Below are 20,412 nucleotides of genomic sequence, written 5' to 3' on the forward strand. Positions count from 1 at the left end.
GAGACTTTTAAAACACATAGTAAAAAGATGTTTTTTTCTGAGCTGTATTTCTTATAAAGGATATTTTTGTTGGTTTGAATTTGCATCAAACAAATCAATGCATCACTCCCCTTTCTCATTTTTCATATAGATTCATTTTGCTTTTGAAATAATATGTTCTAATTTCTGCAATGTAATATAAATTTATGGTCGGATTCTGGCCCAGGATTATGAAACTTATAATTTCAACGTGGAGTTTATTGATGGGTAAACCTACATTCAGTGTTTCTCTGAGTTACAACGTCCAGTAGTATTTTCTCATATTTTGGAAAGGCAGTTAATAGGGATATTGAAGTGATATAAAACTATTGTTCTGTCCATCTGCCTTCCTATATATTTGAAGCAGAATAGAGCAGGTGTGACCTCTTTTTTTTTTAAACAAAGTTTTATTGGTTTTTTAAAAAAATAATAAGGAAAAGGGTATTGGAGTAGGTTACAAATTTTGGCAGTTACAATGTGTGAAGGGTATCCCCGCCCCCCGTACTCATAGTATTCATTTAAACAAATAATTCAATATTACATAGTAGTAATTTTTCAGCATATAAATTCATATAAAAGTTTCAATCAATTTGTATAAAGCCGATTTCCTTTCATTTTTGTGATCTGAGTTTTCTTAGTATTGCCCCTTCTCCCCCCGGCAGCAGAGCTCCGGCCCCTCCCGTGTCTTGTATGTCGGGTGTAGGATCATCAGGTACATCTAGGAGTGCTTTATTTTTTTCCATAAAGGTCTGTGCCTCTATGGTTGTATTGATTCTAACTCTAGTATCCTCCCAGAAAATTAACATACCTTCAGGCATCAACCATCTAAACCACACCCCTTTCTGGTAAAGCTTCTTCGCTAATTGCGAATAATTTTTTCTTTTCTCTCTCACTTTCTTGGGGATCTGTTTCAGAATGGTTATTTCTCTATCTTGATATTTCAACACTTGCCCTCTTTGTGCACTCAGAATCTCATCTCTTGTGGTCTTTTTGAGAAATTTAACATGTACCTCCCTGGGAACATTATGTGTTCTAGCATATGCTGAATTTACTCTATAAACCAGGTCCAGTTCCCACCCCATCTGTTGTTTTTCTTTCTGTATATATTCAGCCAAGATGTTTGTCATGATGTCCCTTAAGTCTTCATCATCTGCCTCCACTACATTTTGGAACCTAAGAAAAAAGGACATTCTTTCAAATTCTGTTTTCATTTGGTGGATTTCAATCTCCTGGTTCCCCTTCTGCACCCCTTGCACCTCCCCCCTCATCTCAGCCATCCCTCCCTCCAAAAGATCCAGTCTCTCTGTGTTTTTACTCGTCTGGTCTTGGTTCGCTTTCAGCTGTTCTCTCATCTCCTTCAGTTCACTTTTTATGTCCTCCTGTCCCTTTAAAATTTGTTGGAACATCTGTTGAAAGTCCGTCTCAGCAGGTTTGGGTTGCATCAGTGATATTAACATTTGTTGTCCACTCGGACTTGAAACTGTAGATGTGGGGGCGGAGACAGCAAAGCCCGGCTTCCCCGGAGGTGGTCTTTTAGGTGGCATTATGTTGAGCAGTGAAAGTTCAAAGTCAATACAGAGAGGAAATTAAGGAGGGAAACCGCGGAGAGAGTTCAGGAGGCTAGGAGTCCAAGCAGAGAGGAAATTATTCTAATTGCTTCTGGCAGTAGAGTAAAAAAGTCCTTTGTTCCAGGGAGATGCAATTCAACAAGAGATTTGTCTGAGTGTCACAGAGGACAAAGACAGGAAGCCTGAACTTCTATAGGTGGAGTCAATTTTCAATGTTTATAAAGACAACGGAAGTGTGCCATCTTGCCCTGCCAGCTTCGGGGTTTAGAGGCATAACAGAAAGTTTCCAAAGTTTCCAAAGTTTTCAGATCATCACCTCATTTATAAAGTTAAAATCCAAAATCCGCCTTTGTTATGGGCATGAAATCATTAGTTGGCTCTCTCCCTTCCTCCTCCTCTAGGGCTGAGAGCAAAAGGTTTTAAAGCCGCCTGTCCGAGGGGGGGGGGAAATCCCCCTCCCTCCAGTCACACCTCTCCAGCCAAGTTGAAAATGACTTTAAAGACAGCTGGCAGTTTTTTCTTTTCTTTTCTTACGAACAAGCAAGGGAACAGGGGGGGGGGAGTTTCCGCCTCACCACACAGCAACCGCGTCCTTCAAATCGTGCATTCTTCCAGCTGCCTCCTCATGAAGACGCCACAGCGCCTCCCCATCATGCCTCCCGGTGCCTAGGTCGATGCGGGCCCCCCTGGCTGCCGCCGACTCAGGGGATCCCCCGCTGCACTGGCCCTTTGGCAGGAGCCTCTACGAGGCATCCTGTGCCCCCCAAGCGGTGGGAGGGCCCACTAGAAGAGCGTGGGGCGAGCAGAGCCTGTCCGTTGGATCAGCAGCCGGAACTGGAAGTCAGGTGTGACCTCTTGATGGTGACATGTGGCTGTGCAAAATGAGATCAAGAGGACTTTTTTGCTAATCTATTTAGATTACACAATTGTCTGAATGGGATTCAAACATCTGATAAGCAAGTGATTTCATTGTTTTTGCTGACTGACATAATGTTTTGGATATAATATTCAATTTGTTCAGAGTGCTGGTGGAAGATACTACCGTAAATGAAGGGCATTTAACTTCCTTGTAAACTTCTTGTTATATTTTGTGAAGAAATAAGAGGAGAGAGATGTGCCTGAATTTAAGACATAAGGAAAGAGACGATTAAATTCCAATAAAAGAAAATATCTCTAGATCAGGGTTTAATTGTGGAGCCCTTGGTGCTCTCTGGGCTTGGCTGTTTGGTTGTAGACATTTAATTTCCCAATTAGTAATATCATCAGTGTTAGTGAGTGTGGGGTTAGCTCCCTGTTCATATAATGTGACTTGCCATGCCAGTGTTGGTGGAGGTGTGGTTTTCCTGTTGGTAGTTCCTTCATTAGGGTATTTGTGTACTGTATGTGTGTATATGTGAGAGAGGGAGAGGGGGAGGGAGGAAAGGAGGGAGGGAGGGGGAGGGAGAGAGAGAATATGAGAATTTTTTTCCCTGGCTTGATTAGCTATATCCCTTCACTACTAGGCCTGTAATCCTTGAGGCAAAAAATGGGTGGATAACTATTTGTTCTGTTGCCAGTCAGCAGATATGTAGCATGTAAGTTATAAATCATTGTTTCTTTTATGCTATATTCTTTAAAGTTTAGAAGTTTACCAGACAAGTCTTGTATTGGTGCTGGTTGTTTGAATCAATATAAATTGGTTTTAGAAGTGCCTTAAAAGCTTTAGGTTGCATTCATTCACCTGAAAATAAGTCCCATGGAATTCACTGAGTCCACCTTCTGGAGTGGACTGCTGAGTATTAATGAAAGTTAATTTCTAGCTTTAGATGGTGAGGGAAACAATCTCAAGTTGTGAAATCAGTTCTGACCATTACAGTATTGGTCAGTGAGACTTCATTGTGGGTGGATTCAGAGACAATGAGACCTTATGTTGAGACTGTTTTCAACCCCTCCTGCTTTTAATTCATGAAAAGACCTCTGTTTCGAATCAGGAAATCAATGAAGCTTTCTTGTGAAGTGTTTTAATAAGTCATTGTTTAGAAGTTCTGAGACTGGATAGTAACTTTTTTTTACAGGAAAAGAAAGTAGGTCAAGTATTAACCAAGTATTAACCTGAGCTTATTTTTTACTATCTTCTGGCACAACAATTTGACTTGATTCAGTTAATGTGTTTAAAACTTTCCCCATCGAATGCATTGGGATTCCATCTTTCCTTCAAGGATAAAAGATCAAGGTTGGGATTCAGAAATTGGTATATTTTATTACAGACGTTGTTCCAGTGTTAGGGTACAGAGACTGGGTGGGCAATAGGAGATGGGAGAGGGCAGAAAGACCTTGACACTCTTATTATTTTTTAATTGCTGTTATACTGAAAGCCATTGAAACCAATTGGCACAGTTCATAAAATTAAAATAAATAATATTTCATTAATTTAAAAAGTCATCTTCATCAGTGAGAGCTGTGTTGTACATCTGGTTACAAACAAAATAGTAACACTTAATATTTTGGGCCAGTTTCAAGTCTTTAAGTGCAATCCATCTCTCTCTCTCTCTCTCCCCCCCTCTCTCTCCCTCTCCCTCCCTCCCTCTCTCATTCTGTCTCTCTCTCTCCCTCTCTCATTCTCTCTGTCTCGCCGTCTGTCTATCTATGTGTTATGTGGCAGGTGTTTGTTTAAATCCATTATCCAGATTTTTTTTATTTTGTTATCAACATAGCGGTATACTGAAAAATAACTGCTTCATTTTTCTGAGCAAGTGAGAAACAGCAAGTGAAAGAAGATAATATCAAATCATAAACTTGGAGGTGGTTACTAAGAAAAATTATTTTGCAAGAATAATTAGCCAGTCTGGGCCAAATATAGACTGGCTACTCCCTCAAGGCAATGATAAGAAAGCAATTCTCAGATTATGAGTAGACATTGAATCAGAAAAAAAAAGCTGTCCTTGGGAAGTCAAAGGCAACAGATAGCATGGATGAATGGAATCAGAAAAAATGCAGCAATGTCTTTGGAATGAGGAACCTAGAGATATGTTAATATAACAGGCATTTGTCCATGTAGTCACCAGAGGCTGATCCTTATTTGATGATATATTATTAATTATCTAATTATTCCCCCATCCCCTTTTTACATATGCAGTATCAGAATGGTCTGATACAAATCTTTGGTACAATCACATACTGAATTTTGCGATCAGTTCTGGTCAGTGTTGTGTATCAAAAATTATATTATAGATTTTGAAGTGGCAAGCAAAATGTTCAAGGAGTTGAAGCGATTTTCTTATAAAGAATGGGTTCCTTATGTTCAGCTAAGCATGGCTATACAGTCCTGAATGCTGGCACATACAGATGCATCTATTCTCTCTTGTGGCAAAGAAAAATATCATTACATTTATTGTTTGTAAATGACAGTAGTTTGTGTAGTATATCTTAATTTAGGATCAAAAACTTTAAAAGCATTTAATATTATCTCAATGATTTTGTGTTCAATTAACACCTGAAGGCAATGGCCTGCAATTCATGTATCATTGCCTTTTTAGAAATCTTTGTAATGAAGAAACATGATCTCTCTTCATTTGAACAAGATATTTTAACCTTTTCAGTAATATTTTCTTTTGCTCTGTTTACAGTTGTGCTATTCATCTAGTTGATGGCCTGGGGACTGTAGTGTGTCAAGTGGAAGGCAACTATATTGGTTAGTTAAAATTAATACATACATACATATATATATATATATATACGTTTTTATTCAGTGTTATAAACATGTATGTGTTGATCTTCTTCTGGAAGGAATCAACTAGCTTTCCTTTCTAACTCTTCCTGTTATATTTATTTCCAATGGATACTCCTAGCCACTGTGACAAAGCATAAGTATAAAACAGTAGCTAAAAGCATTGTGAAAGCTAAGGAGACCAAAAATATTTTCCTAGGGAAAAATGTCAAAGTGAACACAAAATTTCTATTCAGAATTCTGAAAATTGTTTATTATATTGATGAAAAACAAAAAAATCTAAAATATAGCATTCATAAATTATGCATTCAAGTTCTTACACTGAAAGTGTGTTTTCTTTTCTTACAAGGTCACACAATGTTAGCTTTTCAGTATATAATAAGGGAAAGTAAGCAAAGGAAAAGTTCTTTCATTTGCTTAATAAAGCCCCTATTAATTTACATGGGAAAATGCCTTCATGCAGTTGTGTACCAAGGGCAGAGCAGTGGTCTGTCCCAGATGCAGGCAACTGGAGTCATATTGTTTGACAATTTGGAGACAGTAAAGAGGCTCTCTGGAGGTGAGGAGTTAAGTCACTGTGGCTGGTGTGCTGGTTAGATGTTTGGCATCAGGCAACCCGGGGAATCAGTGATAGAAAGGTGAGTGTCAAAAACTGATCTGCTCCAAGTGTCACATATGTCAGGTATGCCTTGCATTCATGAAACCTTCTCATTCCCATCTGGTTTCAAGCATGAGGCCATTTAGGAGAAATGAATAATGTAGAAATAACTTAAAGAGATAACTTAAGAGCAAAAGCAATCTATTTGGAAGACCCATAGTTTAAAAAATGTTGAGGTCCAGCACAAGAGACCACCTTTTATAACTTTCAGGATGAGCTACCAACTTGACATACCATGGCATAAGATAATGCTTTAGCCAGATTTTTTTTTGCAAGTATTGCATTTCAGTAAATACTTAGACTTAGCACACAAATTGGCAAAAGGTCATAAATGTATATATGTATTTAGTATCCTGCAGTCTTCTGTCTTTTTTATTGTTGGAGAAGAGAGCAGAAGATTTAAAAGCTCATCTGTTCTATAATTTTTTCCCCCAGCCTCTGAATTTTTCTGATGAATAGCAAGCTTTCTTGTTTTCTTTAACTTTTAAAAGAATGCTTGCTGCTTACAGGTAGTTCTCAACTTACAACCATTCATTTAGTGATTGTTCCAAGTTGTAATGGTACTGAAAAAAGTAACTTATGACTGTTTTTCATAGTTATGACTTTTGCAGCATGCCCATGGTCATGTGATCAAAATTCCCACTCTTGGCAACTGGTACTTATTTATGACAGTTGCAATGTCCCAGGCTCATGAGATTCCATTTTGCCACCATCTGACAAAGTCAGTTTCACTTAATAACCATGTTACTAAATTAACTGCAATGATCCTCTTAACAAGTGTGGCAAGAAAGATTGTAAAATGGGGCAAAGCTCACAACTTACTTGCTTAAGGATTACTAGTATTTGGATACAGCGGCTTAATCTTTGAATTCTATTTCTGAAGTCAGAGAGACGGATATCAGGGGGTGGGAGAGGAGGGGGTGGAAGCCAAAGAGGTGGTTGAAATGGAATTACTTTTTTTATTTTTGTTAATGTTAACAGAATTGAGCTAGGTACATCTTTTTTTCTTCTAATAAAATTTTTAGTATTGTATTTAATTTTCTTTAATTCAGATCCATATTTAAAATTTAAATGTTTTGTCTTTATTTATCTAATATTTATTAAGCTCCCAAGAGTGCAAGAAGCCTATAAGATGGGAAAACTGTTCTTGAGGAAAAAATTATCTACTTAGAAGCCTGAGTATTGGGCATTCCACCAGAAAAATATGAGAAAGAGACTATATATTTGATTTTACATGCACTAACTGCAGCCAGAATTGTATTTGCACAAAAATGGAAGTAAGATGAGATCCTGACAGATGAGAGTGTAATTAAGAAAATATTAGAATGTGCAGAAATGGATAGACTGTAATGTTTCCTATTAAAGACGAAGAAGAAACTGAATATTTTTTGATATGGGACCTATTCTATTAATGGCTAGATAATATAAACAGAAGTTAGAAATACGGGGATATAAAAGGATAAATGTTAAAACAGAGATTTGTTAAAACAGACAAGCTAAATATTATTGTTATTATAGTATGAATGTTGTTGTGATTAATACTATTACAAACTTTTGATTACAATTGCTTTAAAACAGTTGTATTCAGACAACACACTGTTTGATTGAAATGGAATTTTTTGATGTTATATAATTAAAATAAATGAAACATGGGAAAAAAAAGAAGCCTGAATATTTAAAATAAAGTATGTCAATAAACTCAGATTTTAAAAAAGGAAACAAATCTGCAATGTGCTGCAAAAATTACAATACATGATTATTATGTTGCAAGAAACATTTATTCTACACAATGACAGCTTTTTTTTTGAGGCTCAGGTGCTAGATTAGACCAATTTATATTAGTGGGTACTCAAATGAATCATATGAGATAGTGATTATGCTTAATAGAAACTTTAGAACTGATGTGGAATTTGAGTACTATTACAATGAAGAATAGTTCAGTTCTTTGACAGTAAAGAGAAGTGATACCATTGTTCTGCTAATAGTTTACTTATTTATTTTATATTCTCCTTTTATTATTATTATAAAGAACTCAAGGCAGCAAGCATATACTAGTACTCTGTTATCCTCCTCTTTTCCCCACAACAAAAACCCTGTGAGATGAGTTGGCCTGAGAGACAGTGAGTGGCTGAAAGTCACCCAGCCATTTTTCATGTCTAAGGCTTTTCATGTCTCAAACCCATGGACTCCTAGTTTCTAGTCTGGTGCCTTAACCACTAGATCTGGCTATCTTTTAACTTTTATGGTTCCACTAAGAACAATCCTGAAATATTTAATAAATGTTATCCTGAAATTTTGCAAGCTATCAACTTTTTTTTATTTTTAACTTAAGCAAAGATTCTCTGTTAGATATATTTCCCAAAGACCCTCATTTTACTTTTCAAAAGGACATATTGGACTTTAAGATAGCCTGCATTTTTAAAATCTAGACTGTACAGAATGTACTTTTTTTTCTCAAGTGCACCACATCTGTTTTAGGCCTCATTAGTTTTTTATTTCTTTTGCTTTGCTGTGGACTCCTCAGTAGGCCTTGTTGCAGAGGTGGGTTCCTGCCAGTTCTAACCTCTTCTATAGAAGAGGTTCCACAAATCTACAGTGCTGTTTAGAACCGGTTCCAGCTCCCTCCCCCCCATCCACCCATCATCAAGATGAAGAGCGAGAGGAGGAATTCTGGGAGTTGAAGTCCACAAGTCTTAAAGCTTAAGGTGACCAACCGTCCTCCTTTAGGGAGGACAGTCCTTCTTTTGTAAGTTTTGTCCTCCCTCAAAAAGTGTCCTCCTACATGTCCTCCTTTTCAATATTTGAAGACTAATCTGTTACGCATTATGTGACGGATTTGTATTTGACATGACAATTCGTCAAGACTCGGTATAGTGCGGTATAAGACGCGATTATGAGACGCATGCGCTCCGCATGGGAGACCTTGAGAGAGAGCGCCGCGTGCAAGTGGCTTTGTTTACTTCTTACCGAAACACAACACGGCACATATGCACACAGTAGACTCACGGCACATCGGCAATTGAATGACTCACGGTAATTATTTCTTTCTCAGTGAATATTCAATTATACAGGGGTAAGTACAATTCACGTTTTATTAAAGAGTTTTTAATGGTGTTTATTTTTACTTCATCGCAAGTATTTTGAACAGATATTGAAACTTGTGTTGAATTTTTATCTAAAGAAATGCTAGACATTAAAATAGATGACAATTGTCTCTTTGAAGAAATTAGAAGACTGAATGTATATTTAAATTCTGAAAAAAAAATACAATGGGAAAATCAACATGTTGAAATTGATAAAAGATGGGTGGATATTTTCAGCCATTTCAAAAATGAACATATTCCATGTGAACATTTATTTATACTTGTTCAATTTACGTTGTGCTGCCCTGGAACTAATGCAGCAGTTGAAAGAGTTTTTTTAATTGCCAATGATTTTTCGACAAGTGAGAAATCGAGATTGAATGTTGATACTCTAGCTGCAGCACTTTGCGTAAAATTCAATATGAAGGATATTTCTTGTTCAGATATTTCCAATATATTGTTAGAAGATGATACATTGACAAAAAATATTAATTCAATGGAAAAATACTCATTTAAATAATAATTAACAGGCATGTAAGCTAATATAAAATGTTGCAAATGTTTTTATTATGCATATATCATATTTTAGTGTATTATTGTTGCAATGAATAAAATATTTCTTTTATTTACGATATATTTTTTCCAATTTATTTGTCCTCCTTTTCATTGTAAAAAAGTTGGTCACCTTAGCATTTTGGACAATAGAACGTGTTTTGTCGTCCTTTTCATTGTAAAAAAGTTGGTCACCTTATTAAAGCTGTCAAGTTTGAACACCCCTGGGTTTTTTTTCCTAAAGGATTAGGGGTGCAAGGATCTTGTAACTTGGCAGCTTTAAGACTTTCGTGCCTCAAATGCTAGAGTTTCTGAACCAACATTTTGGTTGCTGAGCAAGAGCGTTGTTAAGTGAGTTTCACCACATTTTACAAGTTGGCCACGCCCACCCAGCCACATGACTGCCAAGCCACTCCCACTCGGCCACATGGCTGGCAAGCCACTCCCATCCAGTCACATGGCTGGCAAGCCACTCCCACCCAGTAACATGGCCGGCAAGCCACTCCCACAAAGCAGGCCACACTTACAGAAGAGGTTCTAAAATTTTTTGAAACCCACCACTGCCCTGTTGCAACCTCAGACTATGTTCAACAATGAAATATGATATCAGAAATTCAGGCCAATAATTGTCAGTTAAGAACTGGTACAGAATCTATCAATTTCCAATTCTATGATTTTTATGCTCAGTTTTCAGAAACATCAGTAATTAAACAGAAATTATTAATTTATTGGCAAACAATTGAAATGGAAGTGATGTCTCAGAATTTTTTTTCTTAAAAAACCTGCCAACTACAGTGATATTATAAGAAATTGTTTAGACAATACAAACTATAAAACTGGGGAAAGGTCCTGACAATTTTCCACTTGAATGGTAAGGGGAATGTTTGCTTTCTGAATTTTGGTTTTAATCAAACATCTGTAAAAGGAAAAGAAGCACAAGAGGAAAAGAAACAATGAATAGCTAAGAGATTTACAAGCACCAAAGTACCGAATAGGTTGGGTAATTTTGATTTCAGTCTAACTAAACATCAAGTATGTCTACTTAGGCTATATATTTTTAATGTTTGCTGAAAGGTTCAGTTAATTCTTTATTTAAACACTGATTTTCTCAGTGTTTCATCCTAATGTTACAATTTCTCCCTCATGTTATAATCTATCGGTGTCAATTTTACCTTCTTCTCATTTGAGTATCTCTGATTGTTTTTCTTGTTTTGATGTTGCAGGTCAATAGTACACAAAGATGCTTGGCTTATAAGTGGTAAACAAGAACTTTTCTTGTACCAGACATTCTCAGATACTGTGCTCTATCTTGCTGTAACATTTGCAGTGCTTCATTTTGAAAGACCGTGGAAGGAATGTGAAAATAAGTTTAATCAATAACTGTTATATATTTTCGTGCTTGTATTCATTACTAACTACTAGGAAACATTGTACAATCTAAATTGTTCTTGTTGGCATGTCGGCCATAGGTAGCCCTTGAATGTGTTTATTTATTCATTCATTAAATTTATCGGCTGCCCATCTTACCATAGGGTAATTCTGGGTGACTTACAGTTATATATACAGTTAAACATAAAAAGTTAAAATCAGCCATTAAAACCAAGGACACATGGGGAGGGCAAGGGCGGAGTGGGGGTGGAAGGTGTGTTCTGTCATTACTAAATCAGCCACCTCCATTTCACTGTTCCCCCACTGGGGCCTCAAGCTAATTGGCAGAGCCACATCTTTAGATCCTTATGAAAAGATGGGAGGGTTGTGGGTTATATGTTATATGTTCAATCCTTTACTGATAGTTCCAGGCCTTGCACATTGATGACTATTATATGGTTCTTTCAGCAGCTTGAAGGAAGAGAAGTCTGTAGATCCAATGAATGGCACACCTTCCTTTCTTATTTGTTTACTCTCTCCGATTAGAGACATAAATTAACCCCTATTTGCAAGATAGCTTTAACCATACCATATTGCATTATAGTCATCAATACACAATCGTGGGAGTTCAGTAAAGAGTTGGACATACATTGAATAACATCTAATAAATAGAGATTACCTAAACCTGGCAAGTTCCAGCAAGAATGAAAATGGTCTAATAGGACATCATTGGTAGATAGTGAATACAACCAATGTAATGGAACATTATATACCAACACCACCCACCTTAGAGGGAAAGTATTGGGGCTCCTAATTTGAGGTGCAGACAAATTAAGATCTATTATTTTCTAGCCTGAAAGTGTAAAGAAGAAAGGAACATGTACCATCTATAGTATTATTTTGATATTCTTCAGTCTAATCCCAGATATATGAGATGTAAGTGTGTTTACCTAGGATCCAGTATGTTTTTTCCCTGCCAATTCTAAGTGAAGACTCAGACTTTCTAGGTGACTGTGAGAATGAGGAATGATTGTTAAACCAGTTTAAGTCAAGTTTTCCTGGAGTGTCCTAAAAAGTTACTTGTTACTTGCCACAATGTAGTAGGAAACAAGCTAACCAAAGAACACTTAGGTACATTTTGCTTCTCTCTCTGTCTTATTTTTATTGCATTCTATGTATTTAAGCCAAAGCTTCAGGAGGTCACATAGGAGGTCTTCCTATGGAAGCACATAGGGTGCTTCCTATGTGATGTAGAACAATGACCTTTTAGGAGCCTTTGTTGCACTGAGAGCTTTCAAAGGCACAGTTCTGGGAGAAGAAACAGAAGCTTTAAGAAGTTACAGGGATCCATTTACTTTTGAATCTGAAGTGCTGCACAGCCCTAATATGTATAAAATTTCAAGCTAATCTCCATTTTAATCACTGTTTTATTTATCTAATCAATTTCAAGCGGCATTTTAATTGGCTGGGAAAGCTGTCTGCCTAAAACAAGTTTTAGATTGATTGATTGATTGATTATGTGTCATCAAGTCATTTTTGATTCCTAGAAATGACATAGATAGATGTCCGTAAAGGAGAAAAATGGAAATGTAGAATATTATATACATTTACATATAAAACCATTCATGGATAAGGGGACTTTGTATTTTTAACCAAATTATCATGAAAAAATTGCCACCTGCAGATAATCTAATCCACATTTTTCATGGTACTTTGATTAACAATTCAAGGATTTCTTTATGCATGAATAAATATGGCAAATACAGGTACCTTGAAAAAAAGTATTACTAGATGTACTCTTTAATAAGCCCATCTGCAGGTAAGCCAAACCCAATTGTGGGTTGTATTTTGGCATGTATAAATCTTAGTTTATCCACAAGTATATGTGATAAATAACAAATCAGTTGAAGGACTAGTATAACAGTTGAAATCAAGAAAGCAGTAATGTATTTTGGGATTAAATATTACATGTATAGATATAAATGCTAAAATTTCCATATATTAATTAATATAGATAATATAAAAGTGTTTATTCAAGAGGCAACTGGAGTTTCTTGCTTTTCTTTAAAGACATTTCACTTCTCATCTAAGAAGCTTCTTTAGCTCTGAAGAAGCTTCTTGGATGAGAAGTGAAACATCTTCAAAGAAACACAAAGAAAGTTCAGTTGCCTCTTGGAAAGCACCTTTGGAACAACCATGACCTGGATGACTGGGAATCTCCATAGATTTTACAACTAACATAATTAAGATTATTTTCCAAAGTAAAAATTACAGAGTCAACCTTCCATCCTTTCTTTAAAATGTGATAATTTCCCCCCATTACATGATCAAGATCAGGAAATGCATCACTATTTAGTTATGAAAACACTACACACTAGTGTTCTTATATAGTGAATGCTTGAACTACCAGACATTCGAACTACCACCGACCTCCGTTCCTTCCGGCAAAAGTTAAAGACTCACCTATTTCAATCAGCTGGCCTGGCACTTTCTTAGTTTTACCTCCCGGGATTTAATTTAATTTATTTATTTTAATTGGGTTTGGGGTTTTATAGGCTTTTAACGTATTATATTTATTATTCTATTACAGTCTCACAACCTCCTTCACCAGTATTAATTTAATTGTTTATGTATGTATTTTACAACGTATTTTAGTGACTGTACACCGCCCCGAGTCCTCTCCGGGAGAGGGGGCGGTCTATAAGTGTGAATAATAAATAAATAAATAAATTGAATAGAATACCAAGGGCTCTGGAAAATATCACGTCTTCTTTCCATTGCTATCCATTGTTTTTGGTATGGATTCACTGGTTTCTTAAGTACGCAGACATGTTCAACCAAGAAACATATTCTCAAAACATTAACAGCAGTAAAGCAATAGCAATAGCACTTAGACCTATGTACTGCTTCACAGTGATTTACAGCCCTCTCTAAGTGGTTTACAGAGTGAGCATATTGCCCCCAATAATCAGGTTCCTCATTTTACCACCCTCAGAAGAATGGAAGGCTGAGTCAACCTTGAACCATGAGAATCAAACTGCCGAACTGCTGGCAGACGACAGTCAGCATAAATAGCCTGCAATACTGTATTCTAACCACTGTGCCACCACAACTCCTAAATAAAGAAGATTTATTTGCCATTTCTTGAGTCATTTCTTGAAATTTCTAATATTCTGGGCTGAAATAGTGAACATGCCTTTATGATTCTTTTAAAAAGGAAAGATCTTTTAATTCAAAGTAAGGATTACTATATGGTAACTAGTTCAAATTACATCTCTTAGACTCAACAGAAGAATCTTGTTTGAGATTAGGTAGCTGAATATCATTGTTTTTGCTGTCCAGTGCACAACTACGTGGTTTTTTTTGTGGCACCAGAGACAAATAATTATACATTTTGGATTCAGGCAGATGGCAATGCTTCTTTGTATCTAAGCCTCTCAGATGATCCCAGAAAAAAGGTATGACATATGACAAGCTATCAAAAACCAACATGGTAAAACGATGTCCTTGATTAATTGTCTATAGAATCCCACTTTTGGGAATTTGAACTTTGGCCTTGCTTGAAATGAAAGGAATATACATTCTCTTTTAATTAACTGTGGACTTTCCAAACATAGCTACTTAAAATGAATTGGATAACTTCAGGAGATATGGAAAACAAATCTGGAATAAAAACCTGAGTTGTGAGACAGATCTATAATTTATATGCAAGATGGGTAAAGTAGGAAATAAGCAATTCTTTTGATAGATCTTAATCTAAAGAGAACTGCAACCCAGTTTTATGTATATATAATAATCTGGAAACCAAACTATTTATTTATAGCATATCGCCATTTCTTATGATGAGGTTCCCCTTTATGGAATGGAACTTTTGGCAGGCTTGGGTTCTCTCTGCTAAATATAAATTGATTGGAATTTTGTTACCAATACTATACAGTACTGGATGAGAGCACAACTGTTTTAGATGTTTGTAGCGATTTTTATTCACTATACCAAATGATTGTCTACAATAGACTGTTATCATTCCCACTCCCATTCCAGTCCTTGCCAGTGAATCAAGTGATTCAAAGGAATTTAAGTGAAATGTTTATATTGCTAGTCCATGTATGATACAACATACACTAAATAAACAAACAAACTGAGTTTTAAACAGTCTCAACTCAAATGGTGCTTTAGTGCCTGGGGACTGAGGCTAAATCTGTCAGGAACTAATTAGCATTAATAGGCAGATATTTATCAGTGGCTGCTTGCTGATTTGTAAATAGCAATAGTAATAGCACTTAGACTTATATACTGTTCCATAGTGCTTTACAGACCTCTCTAAGCAGTTTACATAGTCAACATATTGCCCCCAACAATATTGGTTCTCATTTTACCGACCTCGGAAGGATGGAAGGTTGAGTCAACCTTGAGCCCATAAGGCTTGAACTCCTGGCAGCAGAATTAGCCTGCAATACTGCATTCTAACCACTGTGCCCTCACACAGCACAGTCGGAGAAGGAATAATCACTTCTCCATTGTATTTTTTTTGTCCATACGTGCTTGATGGAATTCCACAACACATATTTCAAAAGATCCAGCTTTATTACTATTTTAAGATGTTCCTTGGAGAGGAAAACACACCTTCAGTAAGTCAATCCTTTTTTTTTTTTTACCAAATTATGGCAAGTCTCTAGTTTTGTGCTTTTTCATTAAACTGGCTTCCTCGTTGTTAAGGAAATAAATGTTCTCAAGTGGAGTAGGTTTACTTAAGTTATTCTCTTTTGTTTCCAGCGGATTGTCATGCAATTGTCCAAATGCCTTTTTCAGTCATCAGTCAAACTAATTTGTTGATAAAGCAAATTCATTTTCTTTATTCCAGATTGATAGGGGTGAAGGTGGTCTCATCAAAAGTCAGTTATAAGGTCTCTTGGATCTTTAAGGCAGGCCGGTATGTTATTTTCCTCTTACTTCTCTCTTACTTTTCCAGGGGCCTGCAGGCATTATTCAGAGAAGTGGGATGTTCTTCTAGATTAACGGCTTTTGCAAACAGGGGTGGCTGAATGCCTGCCCCGTTTTTTGGGTGTTATTGTTTGCTGGCTTGATTGATTATCAAGGGAGGGGTCCTCTTGGGGCTCGGTCTTTGTGTTGCCAGGAGTTGTGAAGCGTACAGTGTGTTTCTTTGTTGGTCTTTCTTCTGATGCTGCTTTTGGCATGGAAGCGTTGGCCATGCTATAGAAAACCTCCTCATCAGAATAACGTGTTCTTCTCTTGGCTTTTTTCTCAAGAGCAGAATGCTTGGCACGTTTTTTGTTAGCTCTTTGCTTCTTCAGTTTGGCTTTCAGAAAAGCTGAACGTGTACGGTTATAATGCTTCTTCTTTCTTGGTCTACCTACTTTCAAGGGCTTCCTGTGATAGATGTTGCCCCTGTAGGAAGTCATTGAATGCTTGGCTTTTTGGGCTGAGAGCACATTGTCTCTGATTCTTCGGTCCAGATATCGGGACACGGGCATACGCCTCTTTCGATAGCCGCTCCTTGCATATCTCATTATGTGTCTGGTTCGTGTTTTCCTACCTCGCCTAGAATTATGCTTCTTTCGTCTACTTAGGAACTTTCGGTATCTCCTTTGGCGCATCCTCCTCTTCCTCCGGAAGTAGGCCTTCCTGCCTCTTTGGAAAGCAGCCATGATTTTGCTGGTTGTTACCCCTCCCGTTCAGCTTACTTGCCCCCTTACAAATGATAGTGATCTCATTCTAGCTATGCACTTATATAATGGGAGCCATTCAAATGAGGGATTAGCTCTAAGTGCTCTGATTGGCTGGTTAGAACAATAGCTCAGGAAGCTACCTAATAATGCTTGATTGTGAGATACTTATATTAAATCATGAGAGTGGGACTCACTGTCTAGTTCAGTGTTGTTAAGGGGAAATTTTCCAAATGATACATATCTTCAGAACTCAGATTTGCTACCAAATATCAGAACTATTTTGGACCCAAAACAGAAAATATTGATTGCTTGTTTGGCTAACATCCTGTTAACTTTTCATTCTATCTTTTTTAGCTCCAAAATGCATAACACAACTGTACAGTATTTTTCCCTGCTTTGAGAAAGTATCTGCAGTAACTAGTTGTACTTTGCAGAATGTTTTAGGGCATGTGTACTGATAGCATATCATAGGGATTTTAAAGGAGTTCTCAGGCCTATTTTTCTAGCATTCTTTTTCATAATACCAACTACATGCCTGAGAACAAGAGAATTTTTCCATTTCCCCAGCTGCTTTGGTCCTGGAGATGATCTCCAGCACTGCCAAAAATATTAGTCCTAGCAAAACATTGCTTTCTATGTCTTACTTCGCTTTCCTAAATGAATTTTTCTTTCTTTCTTTCTTTCTTTCTTTCTTTCTTTCTTTCTTTCTTTCTTTCTTTCTTTCTTTCTTTCTTCTTTCTTTCTTTCTTTCTTTCTTTCTTTCTTTCTTTCTTTCTTTCTTTCTTCACTTGGGCTGCCTTACCTCATATCTTTTAGTTTCATAATTTTCTGCTTAAAAGAATTTTGTTTTATTTCACTTATAGTTGCAACAGGATTTTGTATATAAACATTGCTATACTAGCAATTTTATTTTACACCACTTTTCCTATTTTTTTTAATGTATCCTGGAATTTTTTTGTTTGTTAATATATTTATATTGCAGTACTGATAATTTCTCCAGCCTTGAGGGGCTGACAGTGACATTTTTTCCTTAGTATTTATATGCCGCCCTTCTCCCAAAGGACTCAGAGCGGCGTACAACATTAAAAAACACACATCCCAAAAGTTAAAAAGAAATTAAATACATATCCCCCCCCCCCCAAAAAAACCCTGAATTTATAAGACAATACATTTAAAAATGAGTTAAAATTAACAGGCCAGGCCGGCTTGCTGGAAAAGCCAACTTTTTAGGGCGCGTCGGAAGGACCGGAGGTCAGGGATTATGCGAAGCTCCGGGGGCAGCTCATTCCAGAGGGAAGGCGCTCCCACAGAGAAGGCTCTCCCCCTGGGGGTCACCAGCCGACACTGTCTGGCCGACGGTACCCTGAGGAGGCCAACTCTGTGGGATCGTACTGGACGGTGGGAGGCTACTGGTGGCAGTAGGTGGTCTCGCAGGTACCCTGGGCCTAACCCATGGAGCGCTTTAAAGGTCATAATTAATACCTTGAATCGCACCCGGAAAACAACTGGCAACCAGTGCAGGCCGCCTAAAAGGGGTGTAACATGGGAGCACCTAGGTACCCCCATGACAACCCGTGCGGCCGCATTCTGGACCAGCTGAAGCCTCCGGGTGCTCTTCAAGGGCAGCCCCATGTAGAGAGCGTTGCAGTAGTCCAGGCGAGAAAGGACAAGGGCATGAGTGACTGTGCACAGAGCATCCCGATCCAGGAAGGGGCACAACTGACGTACCAGGCAAACCTGGTAAAAGGCCCCCCTGGTCATGGCCGTCAGGTGTTCTTCTAAACTAAGCCACGTATCCAGGAGGATTCCCAGATTGCGAGCCTTCTCTGAGGGGGCTAAAATTTCTCCCCCTATCGTCAAAGATGGAACAAGATGTACAAATCGGGATGAAACCACAGCCACTCAGTCTTGGAGGGATTGAGCTTGAGCCTGTTCCTCCCCATCCAGATCCACACAGCCTCCAGGCATCGGGACATCACGTCGAGGGCATTGTTTGGATGGTTTGGGGTAGAGATGAAAAGTTGGGTATCATCAGCATATTGATGATACCGTACCCCAAAACCACGGATGATCTCACCCAGCAGTTTCATGTATATGTTGAACAGGAGGGGTGAGAGAACCGACCCCTGGGGCACCCCACAAGTGACGTGCCTGGGGGTCGATCTCTGCCCTCCAATCAACACAAACTGCGACCGATCCGACAGGTAGGAGGAGAACCACCGTAAAACAGTGCCCACCACTCCAAACCCCCCAAGTTGTCACAGTAGGATACCATGGTCGATGGTATCGAAAGCTGCCCAGAGGTCTAATAGGACCAGGACAGAGGAGCAGCCCCTGTCCTGCGCCCGCCAGAGATCATCGACCAACGTGACCAATGCCGTCTCCGTGCTGTACCCGGGCCTGAAACCCGACTGAAACGGATCCAGGTAGACAGCTTCATCCAGGTACTGGGGAAGCTGACGTGCTACCACACTCTCGACAACCTTTGCTACAAAGCGAAGGTTGGAGACTGGACGATAGTTGGCTAAAGAAGCTGGGTCCAGGGAAGGCTTCTTAAGGAGGGGCCTCACCACCGCCTCCTTCAAGGTGGTGGGAAAGAACCCCTCTCTCAATGAAGCATTGGTAACCGCCTGGAGCCAGCCTCGTGTCACCTCCCGGGAAGCCGAAACTAACCAAGAGGGACATGGGTCCAGCACACAAGTGGCAGCGCTGAGTCTCCCCATAATCCTGTCCATGCCTTCGAGGGTCACAGGGTCAAACCCATCCCAGATTGTCTCCTCAAGATTCAACCCCTTCGGCTTGCCCGAATCTACCCAGTCAGAGTCCAAGCCTGTCTGGAACTGAGCGATTTTATCCTGCAGATACTGAATAAATTCTTCAGCCCTATCCTGCAAGGGGTCTTCCCCAGTTCCTTGGTTAAGTAAGGAGCGGGTCACCCTAAACAGGGCGGCTGGGTGGTTATCTGCGGACGCGATAAGAGCGGAAAAATATTGCCGTTTTGCCGCTTCTATCGCCACTAAGTAGGATTTAATATGAATTCTTATTAGTGTTCGATCAGATTTGGACCGGCTGGCCCTCCAGTCACTCTCTAGGCGTCTTTTCTGGCGTTTCATCTCCTGGAGCTCCTTGGTAAACCAGGGAGCCACCCGGGATCGACACTGGGTCAGAGCCCGCAAAGGCACAACACAATCCAAGGCCCCAGCGGCAGCCCTATCCCAGGCTTCCACTAGGGCTTCAGTCGAGCTGTGAGCAAGGGATTCAGGAAAAGTCCCAAGCTCCATTAGGGACCTTTCGGGGTCCATCAGGTGCCTGGGGCGGAATCATCTAGTCAGTTCCGCCTCCCTGCGGTGAGGGGTAATGGTATGGAAGTCAAGCCTCATGAGGAAATGATCAGACCATGACAAGGGTTGAATAGAAATATCCCCTAAATCTAGATCATTCATCCACTGCCCAGAGACAAAAATCAGGTCGAGCGTGTGTCCCCCATTATGGGTGGGGTCTTGAATTAACTGAGTTAGGTCCATAGCTGTCATGGAAGCCATGAACTCCCGAGCTGACTCGGATGTCTCGCCAATGGAAGGCAGATTGAAATCCCCCAGGACCATGAGCCTGGGGAAATCAACCGCCAATCCAGCTAATATATTCAGCAGCTCCGGCAGGGCCAATGAAACATAGCAGGGAGACAGGTATGTAACAAAAAGGCCCACCTGAGCTCCAAGGCCCCACTACACAAAGAGGGACTCACACCCGCCTATCTGAGGCACAGTGACCT

General features: G+C 38.9%; 1 protein-coding gene across 1 annotated transcript in view; it reads left to right on the forward strand.

Moving 5' to 3' along the window:
- The window catches only part of PKHD1 (PKHD1 ciliary IPT domain containing fibrocystin/polyductin), a gene marked incomplete at its 3' end in the record, with an annotated part of 306,709 nt that overhangs the window by 16,189 nt on the left and 270,108 nt on the right, over nucleotides 1-20,412 (forward strand). The window contains 6 exon segments of the mRNA XM_081943866.1: nucleotides 206-246; nucleotides 5,642-5,680; nucleotides 10,809-10,899; nucleotides 12,208-12,341; nucleotides 14,296-14,311; nucleotides 14,313-14,411. Coding sequence (XP_081799992.1) covers nucleotides 206-246; nucleotides 5,642-5,680; nucleotides 10,809-10,899; nucleotides 12,208-12,341; nucleotides 14,296-14,311; nucleotides 14,313-14,411 — 420 coding nt within the window.

The sequence above is a fragment of the Natrix helvetica genome (assembly GCF_964273705.1).
Source record: "Natrix helvetica genome assembly, chromosome: 2".
NCBI lineage: Eukaryota > Metazoa > Chordata > Lepidosauria > Squamata > Natricidae > Natrix > Natrix helvetica.